Source organism: Aythya marila (genome assembly GCF_965140915.1).
Source record: "Aythya marila genome assembly, chromosome: 12".
Classification (NCBI taxonomy): Eukaryota; Metazoa; Chordata; class Aves; order Anseriformes; family Anatidae; genus Aythya; species Aythya marila.
In genome coordinates this window covers 20,575,171-20,587,557 of record NC_139053.1, presented here as the reverse complement: position 1 = coordinate 20,587,557, position 12,387 = coordinate 20,575,171, and the positions used below count along the sequence as shown (strand labels likewise).

Genomic DNA, 12,387 nt, shown 5'->3' with positions numbered 1-12,387 from the left:
ACCCAGCCCGGTGACAGCCACCAGATCCCACGGCCAGCCCAGCAGCCACAGGCACGCCTGCGGGGCACACAAAGAGGTTTCCACCTCACCTCCTCCTCCTCCTCCTCCTGGCTGGGAGGGTGCAGCCTTCTGTGCCTGGCTGCTTTGTTATTGGGAACACATGGCATTGTCAAGAGAGCTCGATTAAAGGGACAGAACAAACAGGAGGAAGTGGCTTGTGAATGCCAGCGGGAAGCAGAGCAGCACACGCGTGTGCAGGCAGGCTGGCGCTTCCCAGAGACAGAACTGGGACCAGAGAGCACGGCCACAGAGCCCGGCCCTTGCATCAAGCGGGCTCTGGCGAGCACCCCAAGGGGAAGGCGCCCTTGGCTGTGCTCCCAGGAACAAGACAATAAGCGAACACCAACACACCGCGGCTGGGGGACACCCAGGGACCCTGATGTCCCCCTGCAGGGATGGTGCCGCCTCCCCCAGCCCCACAATGAAGCTCCCCTGGCCCTGAGGCTCGCCCCGTGCCTGCTCACCTGCACGGCCCCGCCGAGTGCAGCAGCCACCAGCCCCATGGCCATGCTCAGCGTCTGCGCCTCCACTGCAGCGCCGCGGCCCCGTGCCAGGCTGATGCATGCCCGCTGCAGCGTGGCAGCCACGAACTCCTCCACCTGCCAGCAGATGGGAGAGAGGTTAGGAAGGGAGGGAGGAGGGAAGGAGATGCCCTGAGCAGCCCACCAGGAGCTGCTGTGGGTCCCTCGGCTGTCACAAGCCCTGCTGGGGAGCTGGGGGGCAGCTGGGACCCCGGTGAAGCCCAGCTGTGAATGCACTGAGGGTGCAGGACGATGTGGTGGTGGTGATGGAGGTCCTGAACTGCTGCCCATCCCCGTCCCTGGGGCATTTGCTGTTCCTGGCAGCAAACCCCACACCTTGCTGTCCAAAGCAGCTGAGGAGGTGCCGGGGAGCTGAGCTGCAGGGGGGGCAGTGGCCAAGCCAGGAGCTCCCCTTCTCTCCCCCCTGCAGCCCTCCCCTCCGAGGGAGAAAAGCAGTGTTTGTGAAACACAATACCTCCAACCCAAAGCTAACATCCCCTCTAGTCACAGCAGACAAAGCTGACCCAGGAAGGTGCAGCCAGCCCGGCCCCTGCCGCAGGGCTGGAGGAGTCCATGTGTTCCCCCGGCACCTCCCTGCAGCCCTGGGACAAGCAAGGTCGCATAGGGAGCACGTGGGGAAGCAGAGAGCTAAGATGTTGCTCAGAGGGAGCAAAAGGGGTGGTGGCAACCAGGGAGGAACACGGAGGGTCCCTACAAGATTGTGCTGGAGAAAGGTTTGGGCTCAAAAAATGAAATTAGACAATAGCAGAAGATGAAGACCTGGCAGCTCTGGGAAAGCATCTGCTCTGCCGACTGCTGTCATGGACCAAAGTCACCAGCAGCACCAGGCACAGCAGCAAGACATGGAGCTGAGCAGGGATTATCACAGCTCTGATAAACTTCCCCCTAACAAAACAAGGCCTGCCTGCACCCCTCCGCGAGCCCCCCAGGCCAGCACAGCGTCCTGACGCCCGCAGGCACCGAGAGCATTTGGGCATTTCACAGCCAAACCCCTTCGCTGACGAGCTCTGCAGGACTCCCAGCAACTACCCCGATGTGCCAGCTCAGAGGGGTCCCCGAGTGCAGGAAGACAAAGCCAGGGACCAGGCACCACGTGCTCCCCGGGCAGCCGACCCTCGACACAGGCTGCGTGCACACCCCGCCGTTTGTCATTTCCTCTGAATTTTTCTTCCAAGCCAGTAACGATCCCGCTCGGCTGGCTCTGGCCTGCTTGACACTTGGCACCAAGATCTTTGATCCCACAGGCTTCCTGTGTTTCTAATGGAGCTTGAAATTAATACTTCTTTCCCTCCGCTCCTTTGTCTGCTCACTGCGCTGGCGAGCGCTGCTCTGGGCCAGCTCACTGAGTGTGGCAGGAGCCGGGCACTCATTCATGGTGGGAAAGGAATGAATAGCAGCCCTTGCCACTTCACATGCTTGTTGCAAAATAAGAGGAAAACAAAGCAAAAGGTCCTATTGCACCAGCTCCCCACGCTTCCAGCCTCCTGCCATCACTCAAGGCACCGTGGGCAAGCGAGCAGACTGCTGCCAGCTTCATTAAATGCCCCCCGACTGCAGCAGGGAGCAGAAGACAGGCTCCAAGGGGCTGCAGAAAGGGTGCAGGTACTTTCTGGACTAGTAAGACCAGGAAAAAAAAAAAAAGTGATGTTAAACAAGAATGCAAACAAGCTCAGAGCAGCTCGTCTCACAAAGCAGTGACACAAAAGCTGAATGGGTTGAAATTACACTTGGTGCAAAAACAGAAACGTCACAACAACCAGCAGATAGCAGATACCAAAAATTAAAGAAACACTAATATCCACAAGGAATAAAAAGCTTGAAAGATAAAACTCTGAGTGATGTCTCTGTCTTATGCAGAAGAGTGTACTGCAACACCAAGGGAATCAGGTGAATCTCATAAAACTCAACTGTGAGCAGGAAAATGCAGATAAAATATATCGTGCCACTGAGGAGGTCCTCAGCTGCTGCCGCTCCTTGGCTCAGGCTTCAGGCAGACAGCTCCTGCTTGTTCCACCCCTGTTATACACACACCCGCTGCAGAGTGGCTGCAGCAAGAACAAACCCCCTGGAGGAACCCTGTGCTGCAGAAAATGCTTAAAAACACAGCTATGCAGATGCTTGTTTAAACCTGAGGGATCACTCCTTGAAATATGACCCCTGGTGTTTACTTGTAGGCTGAAGTATAATGGCTTTTTTGTCTGCCTTTTTTTCTTTGTGTGTGTTTCTTTTTACACCAGACACGCTAGACCCAAAAATTCAAACTCCTTCCTCATTTCCCACTCCTGACTTTTTGACCCGGGCAGCAGAGCCAGACCCGCTGGTGACCGTTGGTGTCACTGTGCTGCCACTGCAGAGCACAGCACAGGAGATGCCACTGTCCCAAAGAGGAAAAATAAGAAAACCTGCGCAAGAAGTGACCTGCTTTGGGTTCAGCAAGTCACAGGTAACTAGCACAACCAGGTCACTGAGTTAAGAAGAAGAGGATGAGGAAGTTAAACATGCAAAACGGCCGGTGAACACAGCACTGCCCTGAGCGTGCAACGAAGACAGGACAGGAATTTCCTTCAGTGCTGTGGCAGCGTGGGTTCAGGGGGGACAGAAGCAGCACATTTTAACAACCCTGCTTGGTACCAGGTTCAACGAGCCCTTGAAATTACTGTGGTTAATAAATTTCGCAGATGCACATTCATGAAGACATCTGTAAGTGCATGAACACAGTTATGCCAGCCCTGTTGATATTGCACAGGATGGTGTCTTTTTCAGACACTCGTGACTGACTTAATACACTGCTTTTCCTGAGGACGTTCTGGTTTTCTCCAGCTATTTCTTAGTAATCGTGTACCTAAAACCCAGTGGCACAGAGCCCCACCATGCACCCCAGCTGCTGCTCCCCATGGGCCCTGCCGTGACCCACCTGAGCAATGTCTGTGAACACGGTGTCCGAGACACTCTCACACAGCGTGGCCACCAGCTGCAGGACCAGAAGCTTCCTCCCCTGCCTGGCGTGGTGCTGCTCCAGCTCCAGCAGACTCCCTCCAGCTGCAGCACCGGGGCTCACCTCTGCCTCGTCTTCTGCAGCCACTTGTGTCAGCGCCTGCAGGGAAGGAAGCACAGGGAGGCACTGGTTGGGCACAGCAAACCAGTTCCAGGGTCACCATGAACCACGCTATCGATGCTGCAGGAGCCACCTCCTTCCCCATGGGCTGACAGTCCTGTGTGCAGCACATCCACATCGCCCACACCTCCTCTCCACCTGCCCAGCACGTAGAAGGAGTGCTCCACCGTGCTGTGCTCGCTGCTCCCAGTAACACAACTGATGCCCAGGCCCCTTTGCCACCTGCCTGTCCCAGGAAAACCATCCCCACAGTGTGCCCCAGAGACCTCACCTTCAGGCAGCGGATGAAGAAGTCTCCAGCCAGGCCACTCTTCTGGCAGTGGGACAGCAGCTCCACTAAGCTCTCCACGTAGCACTGCTCCGAGGAAACCTTCTGGTAAAGGGCCTCATCTTCATCGCTGAAACAAGTCACCGTGTCACCACCACAAACACACCCGGAGCCTCGCCAGGGCTGGCTCTGAGCAGCCATGCAGCGAGGTGAAATCCTGCTGCTGCCTCCTGCTAAAATCCCTCGTCCCCAGTGCTTCTCCAGGCCCCTGGCTCCCAGCCCGGCAGCACACAGCAGCTCTGTGACTCCTGCTGCCCCTCTGCCAGGGGGAACATTCAGCACGCACTGTCTGAACACGACAGCCTGCAGGAACCAGAGGCACTTTATAGGGGTTTTGTATTTCAAGGTGCAATTTGCTCGGATACTGAAATTAAGATTTCTGTTCTCGTGAAAGCCAGCAGCAGTGCAAGCTGAGTCTGTCATGTCACAGGAGGTGGGGAGAACAAGTCCTGCAGACACCACCCCAAAGGGCACCCAGAGGGTCCCATCACCCCAGCCCCTCTCCCCAGGCAGACCCCAGGGTTTCAGGGCTCAGCAGGGGGCAGGCTCCCGGCTCCCAGCACCAGCCTGCAGAGCACAGCCAGAACACGGGAGCCCGGAGGCAGCTGAGCCAAGCTATTGCTCAGTTAATTTGGTCTACATGATCAAGCAGTCAGCTTATTAATTAACCTGCATTCGTTTAAGAAAGAACTAACAGAAACCATCAGCACAAAACACACGTTCAGTCCACCCATGCTATCCTAGCACTAGCTAATTCATGCAGCAGTCATAACCATAAAAGCAGGGCAGACAGAGGCAGAGGCATGGCCATTAAGGAATAATTTTAAATTACATTCAGTTTAACCAGTGCAAACCCCAGGGCAGACCTTCTTCTAATTCAGGTCAGGAATAGATTGAAATGAAACCAGAATGAGGGTATTTGTACGGGGTTTTGTTACGCTGGGAAGGAAATGGGTGCCCGCAGCTCCCGACGCACCCATGCAGAGCTCCCTGCTGGGCAGGAGCCGTGTGCTCTGCCTGCAGGACAGTGCTGGGCTGTGCTCGTGACGTGCCAAATAACGTAGCTGCCTCTCTTTAAACCAAAAACCTTGCTGCTGAACAGCGCTAGGTTGCACGGCTGGAGTCTAATGGCTGCAGTTTATTTCCCACAGGGCCACGCACTGCCTCTACTTGCAGAGGCCATCTGCAAGAGCAGGAGGGGGGTTCAGAGCCTGGCTCGGCTACTTTGGCACCGCCAAGTCCTTGCTGCAACGGTGCCACCTGTGCCCGAGGGATTCCACCCGCTCCACGCAGTTGCAGTCAGCCAAGAGACAGCCCCTGGCTGGAGGTGGAAGCTGCACTCGGGGAGCACTGGGACTGGCGGTGCGTGTCCTGTCCCCAGACACCCCAGAGGCCAGTCCTGGGACTCGGGAGGACACGCAGGGCATGCAATGCTCACAGCGTGCTGGTTTTCAGGGCCGAAAGCTCTGCACTACAGATGGGGAGCCCAGAGGCAGCGTGGAGGCACCACTGCCCCAGTGCACACCACTCAGCCACCCACCTGCCTGGGGGACAAGACAGGCGGGGACAGCATCGCCAGCTCACCACGAAGGGCCCCAGGCACTGGGGGTGATGCCTGGGGGCTGCCCCCGTGCCCGCAGTGCTCCAGCAGCTCTCACCTGATGGGCTCCTCCACCGCAACCACGGCGCCTCCCTCGCTGCCCACGCGGAAGCAGCACCGCGGGTGGAGGCGGCGCACGCTGCCCTCCAGCCCCGCACAGCCCTCCAGCACGGACAGCGACGTCTCCCTCTCCGACTTCTCCAGGAACCACAGCAGGACCTCCTGGCACGGGGAGCTGGCAGGAGAGAGAGAGAGAGAGAGACATCAACAGTGACCTTGCTCTGCCCGCTGGAGCCCTCTGCGCAGTGCCACAGCGTGACAGCGTGGCCCAAGGAGAGGGGCAGGGCACGGATGCTCTGCAGTCACCACGGACACTCTGGGATGCTCTGGGCTGAGAGCTCCGGCTAACAGAAGGCATTTGTGTCAGGTCAGAAGGAGCTGAGCAGAACAGCCTGTCCTTCTAGCGGCCACAGATGGAAGGAGCTGGGTCCTTCAAGACTGCAGCCCAGTGCGCTGAGCGAGCAGCGTGTTTGTGCAAGGACAGCCACTTGCACGCAGCCTCAGCACGCAGCGCCTGCCGCTTCGTGCCCATCTGACAAAGCACAGAGCTGCCGGCCGTGCCAAGAAAGAGGAAGGAGACGGGGAGCACCGAAAGGTGGCACGGAAAGCCCTGCCAAGGAACAAAGCAGGTTAATGAGATCGAGCAGCGGTGCTGTGCCAGGGGTCTGGGAACCTGAACACTTCCAGGCAGCTGTGGTTTTTGCTACCCCTGCCAAATTCCTGTGTCAAGAGAGCAGCTAGCAGTGACTGCGCTCACTCAGCAGCAGCGTTAACTTGGCGTGTTCTAAGAACGTGCCCCAGTGCTCGCTACTCCTTGAAGTGATTCACCAAGTCGTTAATAATAGCACAGCCCTTTTAGGGGAAACCTCCAGTACCCACGTGCCAGTAACACCAAGGCATTAGTATAAACCCACCGGGAGCGTGCGTACATACTAGGCTGGCCCAAACTCAGGGCAGCCCAGGGAAAGCCCGGGAGGAGAATGGGGAGAGGACAGTCACACCTGGTCACTGCTGTCACTGCCACCACGACTGATGCACGTCATGCTCAGCACCGTGTCAGTTGTGGGGGAGCTGCATGCAGTGCAAGAAACAGCTGCTGAGAGGCAGGTTGTGCACACACCCGAAAAATGATCCCAGACAGGGAAAAGATTATCTTTTTCTTCAGTCAGAGCTCCAGCTGCGGCTTTTTACCATTTCTAATCCTCCTGACACAAACTAAGGCGAGAACTGCTTCCCTGTGCACAGGTCAGGCAGTAAGGTCACGTACCTGGCCTATGTCTGTGGTTGCTGCCTGCTTTTAATGAGCTCTTCAGGGTAAGAAAATTGGTCTTCTCTGCATGTCCATGTAAAGCATGTGCTTTGGAGCCAGGCAGCGCAGAGAAACAAAACCCCAGAAGAAGCAGTGCAGTCCTTCCTTACCGTAAGTATGACACATTCTGCTTGGCGAAGGAATAGAGGCAGAAAACCACTCCCAGGACTGACTGCAGGGATCCCAGCAGCAGGCTGGAGCTGTCATTTCCAACCACGTACACCTACAGAGAGAGAAGGGCACATGGAGAAGAGTCAAACACCTGCGTGGAGCAGAGGGAAGGCCGAGGGAGGCCAGAAGGTGCGTGCACGCAGGACAGCTGCCACCAGAGAGGCTGGCAGAGCATTTACAGCCTCTGCTCCTTTCAGCCTGGAGCCTGATCTCCCCGATTATGCCACGTTCTGTGTTAAAAGCAGCCGTCAGCACCACCTTTCTCCCAGCATTTGCTTAACCACAGCAGGGCTCCAAGCTACAGGAACACTGCAGCGAGCTGCTTGGGAAGTCTGCTGCTGGGGGGTAAGGTCTGAAGATACAGAGAGACGCATTACGCACCGCTGAATTAGCAAATCTGTATGGAAATTGCATTCAAAGCCAAATCCTAAATAGGCAGGTCAGTCCCTAGCAGGGCAGATGTGTGCTGAGCTGACCTGGCTTTGAGGAGGCTGCAGGACCCTGTTCCTGTCCTCTGCCTCAAGCAGCCCTTCCTCAGAGCCAGCACCCTCTACCCACTCCAGCTACTATTACCAGGGCACTGTAACCAAGCCCTGCCACTGCCCACGGAGCACAGAAGTCTTATGACATCGGGCTTCCTTTTGAATCCTTTTAAAGAAATTGTCCAAATCTAAAAGCCAGGTAAGACATAGCAAAAGCCATAATGGGAAAGTTTGGTTTAGGAAACAGATAAATATGGAGCTTTGTCTGGCTGGACTCAGGGTTTGTTATGTTTAGGTCCTTGATTATTTTTGTTTCCATAGTCCATCTCCTTCCATAGGTTTTAGCTTAAAGAAAAGGGGAAAAAACAGACAAGTTCTCCAAAGGACTTCTAGCTGTGTAGGCTGGTGAACGACCTGCCCAGAAGCTGCTGTTCCTTCAAACTGGGATGCTCCCCACACCTCCGACCTGCCCACATGGCAAGCAAGTCCCTGCTCCAAGGGCTACAAGTGCCCTCGGGACAAAGCAAAGGAGCTTTTGCCTGCCAGAGGCAGGGTGACAGCCAGGTAGGAGCCCCAGGAAGGAGATCTTCTTGATAGTGTCTTGGCCTGCTGCATTGATGCAAACCGATGTTTTGCTTGCTCTAATCCCCGTGGAGCCGTTCTTCCTAACCAGAACCTTTTGTACACAAAGCCTCCCTGATGAAGCCCCAAGGATGGTTTCCCACTCAGCATCAAATGACACTTGCTAGGCAAGAAAACCCCACAAATGGCAGGCTGGAGTCTCCGTCCCTAATCTGGCTGCTGTCAGGCCCCGAGCGCTGTGCCATTAGGGCGGGATCCACCCCAAACTCCTGCAGCATTCCCATTGTGCGCAGCAGCCACAGAGCAGCCCTCCAGACTGGTCTCTGCCTGCCAGCTAGTTGCAACAGATCATTAGTACGCAAAATACTACAACAATCACAGCATTTAAGAGCTTAGGCTGCCTAGGGGCATGCCAGGAAGCCAGTCACCAGCTTCTTGAAGCTGAATTCCTGGGCTTGAGATGTCCTCCTTGGCTGGGACACAACAGAAAACTCGGCTGCTACCAGGCAGGGGTGAAGCCTGCAGCGTGGTGCTGGTGATACTGGTGGGAAAACGAGGCACAAGGGAAGGTTTCAGAAGAGAGGCCCCACACAACAGCCCTGTTCCCTCACGGGGAGCACAAGCACGGACCCCACCTCCCCCTCCAGTGCCAGAGCCAAGCCCTGCACTGCTAAGCACCCCGCTGCAAAGGAGTCCTACAAGAGCAGGGGCATTTTCCAGTGGGGAACAGACTGATCCACAGGGGTGGAAAGGCTCCCTGCCTACATCACTAGGACAAAAATCCTTGCTGGAAGGAGCTCCAGCCTCTAAACCTGCATTGTCCTGCCCACAAGATGTCCTCTAACACAGAAGGAGGGTTACTCATACAACCAGGCTGCAGCCTTTCTCCAAGAACTGGGTTTCTGCCCATTTTGCTGAACCCTCTCCATGCCCCTGAACCCAAGTGGGGTCTGGATGCCAGGCAGGAAAGGTGCTGAGCTCCTGCAGCCCCTCCTGCCTCACAGCCCTGAGGTCTGACCAGCTCCTCCAGGCTGTGTCCTGTCCCACGAGCAGCTCCTGGGGGCAGATCAGCAACTGCCGGACACCCAGCACCTGCTGCTGAGGGATTACCCACCCACAGGTTTTAAAATTAACATCACGCACACGGAAATCCACGTGTCACGAGGTTAGGCTCAGAAAGGTCCCTGCAAAACAGGCTACTCGTTTTCCTTTACTTAACCTCATGATTTTAGCTCGTCTAAGGGGGCTGGGTGCACCGTAATTCCCTCAGCCACGTACTGCGGGAGCTGCAGGAAAGCTCCCAGCTCCAGCTGCTTCCCTTCAGACTCGGGCTCAGGCTGCCCTCTGCAGCCCTCGGGAGGCATGAAGGTACTGCTGAGCAGCAGCAGAGGGCAGCAGGCTCTCCCTCCCGCAGGTAAATCGGCCCCACGATGCGTGTTTCACAGCCAGGAAACTGAGGCACGGAGGCACTAAGAGGAGGGTGAACCAGCGACAGCCTGGGAGGAGACCTCGGGCATCCTCTGAAAACTCAGCCCTCACAGAACTCCCTGGGGTCTTTGCTTCCCCCTGATCATCTGCATGCCTCTGATGGAGGCTGACAGGAGAGAGATGCTATTTTTGACAGGGACTGATCACCCAAAGCAACGTGTGCCAGGCCAGCAGCACCTCCTGTGTGTCACTCCACCTGCTCTAACGTTACCTGGTCTACAACCCCAGCCCGGGTCCTGAGGCTGTTCTGACAGCACAGCTACCCTGCAGGAAGCAGTCAATGCTGGCAATGCTCAGAAATTCTTGCTGCAGCTCAAGGAGGAAGAGAATGTGACAGCACCATGGGGAATCCTGGCCCCCAGCCCACTGCTCCGACTCTCTCCTTACTTTCATCGCCACACCAGCAAGACGTGGGGAAAAACATCCAGCAAGGGCTCACTGCCACTCTGTAGAACATTTTCAGGTGAGAATGTTTGAAAGGGTTAAGGCAGTGCCTCTGGCATCCATCAAGGAGCTGCACTCCCTCCAGCGCAGTGCTTTGTTCAAGGTTACTCAGAGCAATTCGAGGCCTTGCTGCAGCACCCCGATTGCCTGAGAGGCTGCTTTTGTCGTGGCCTAAAACACACACACGCACACACTGAACTGCTGAGGAAGTCTCAAACCAGCTCTTTCCCAGAGCAGTGTCCTCACCTCCTCACAGTCCACAACAGACACTCTACCTTGAGCACATCTTCCACACAGCTGCTGAGCTCTGCCTCCGTCACCAGCACCGTCCCTGCTGACAAATCTTCTGCTGCTATCTCTGAAAACAAAGAGGAGAAATATCAGCACCTCCGGGCACCGAGGAGGCTTCAGCAAAATGGCAACCCTTCATGCCCAGCACCAAAAAGCCCACGGAGAGCCCTCTGGCTTCCCCTCCACAAGGGCAGCATGGGAACCACCGAGCCCTTGTTAGCTGTGGGAAATATCCCCGAAGTGGTGGAACCTCTGCAAGGCTACAAGCAAATCAAAGCAGACCACGAGTTTCTGAGGGATTGCTCCCTGGAGAGCTGCTCGGTCGGTGTGGGGAACCGATGGCTCCCATCCAGGAGCCCAGCACAGGACTGTCAGACTGGGAGAGGCTCCCAGAGGAGACGGCAAAAGCCCCACTACTTGACTCTAACACTAATTTGCCTTAATGCTAACAAACATGGTGCAGATCGCCACACAGACATATCCACAACCAGCAGCTTTGGGCTGGCACCCTCAGCAGCCAAGTCACCAACATGGGAAAATTCTGGTGGGAAGACAAAGACCACTCAAAGAGGAATCAGACCCTTCCTCACCCCGGGGCTCGACACGGTGCCTCGCCTGCCGTTACCTGCTGCGTCCGAGCAGCGGAGGAGCGGTGCCAGCAGAGGCTGGAGCAGGTATTTCTCTGCCAGCTGAGGGTGCTCTTTCGCCATGGTGAGCAGCGTTGTGGTGGCCACTCTCTGGAACTGGCGTGCTGTCAGCTTGTCCTGGATGTGCAGTAAGCCCAGAATCTGGAAGGAAAAGTCCGTGATAGCAGAACAAAGCTTTGCAAATGACTCCTCGCAGCCAACAGCGGAGGAGCCTCTGTGGTGCTGCTTTACAGGACACTGGGCACAACACCCCAGGCAGAGGAGCAGCTCTGTCTCATGCATGAGGCAGGAGGTGTTTCTGGGCACTGACCCTGCACCATGCCCACCGCTGAAGGCTGGGAGCCAGAGCCCCCCAGCACAAAGCTCCTTAAAGCGAGTGGCCTCATGTGGCCAGGAAGCGTTGCTCAGCATTTCAATAAAATACAGAAAATTCAAGAGCGTGGTGGGAGCACATCCCACTGACAGAGCTGCAGGAAAACACATCTCCACACTGGGGCAGCCTCAAGCAAGGCAACATGCAGGTGGTATCGACAGCAGACACTTGCCAAGCTGGGAACCTGAGAGTGCTCCCATTTTCACATTTGCAGGCAGAGCCAGCATGCCACGGGGAGGGAGGAGGGAAGCACCCACCTGAGGGCACACACGTTTGTAGTAGTCCTCGAGGGAAAGGCACTGCTGAGGGCAGGAAGCCAGGATCTTTGCAACCGCATCACATTTTCTCCAGTCCACAGCTGCTGCTTCAGCATCGGTGCCACCTGCTCCACGCACAGAAAGAGGAAAAGAAAGAGCTCAGCCAGACAGAAAACAGCAGGGACATTTCTGGCTGAACCCATTGTGTCTGGAAAAAAAAATAATGGATTTTTAGATTTTTAGCTTTTATTAATCTCCTTAAACCAATCATCTTTCAGAAAATGCCTGGGCTTAATGAAAGAAAGGGAAAAATATTATCCAAGGCCTTTGACACTGGAAAACAATGTCTATAAATAGGTGTGCAAGCCAGAAAGTGGAGGGAAGCTACGCTTGGATGCTGCCTTCAGGTTGCACTGGCTGGAAGAGGCTTTGGTGCTGTGGGATTCATCTTTTAAAGAGCAATGCTTAATGCTTAACACAACTGGCAGGAAACAGAGCAGGGGGCCAGGCTGCCAAGGCCCAGCACAGGGCTGCTCCCACTCCACTGCGGCTGCCAACAGCCTAACACCGAGCACTGCTGCACCAAAACCCAACCAGCACAAGGGGCCGTGATGCTAAAAGCTGGCTGGAGAGTTATA

The 12,387-nt window shown here is 55.9% G+C and overlaps 1 protein-coding gene across 1 annotated transcript in view; it reads right to left on the bottom strand.

Moving 5' to 3' along the window:
• TANGO6 (transport and golgi organization 6 homolog) overlaps positions 1-12,387 on the bottom strand; it is a 30,138-nt gene that overhangs the window by 15,137 nt on the left and 2,614 nt on the right. The window contains 8 exon segments of the mRNA XM_082770307.1: positions 525-659; positions 3,517-3,696; positions 3,989-4,115; positions 5,704-5,880; positions 7,125-7,237; positions 10,457-10,539; positions 11,098-11,260; positions 11,750-11,874. Coding sequence (XP_082626433.1) covers positions 525-659; positions 3,517-3,696; positions 3,989-4,115; positions 5,704-5,880; positions 7,125-7,237; positions 10,457-10,539; positions 11,098-11,260; positions 11,750-11,874 — 1,103 coding nt within the window.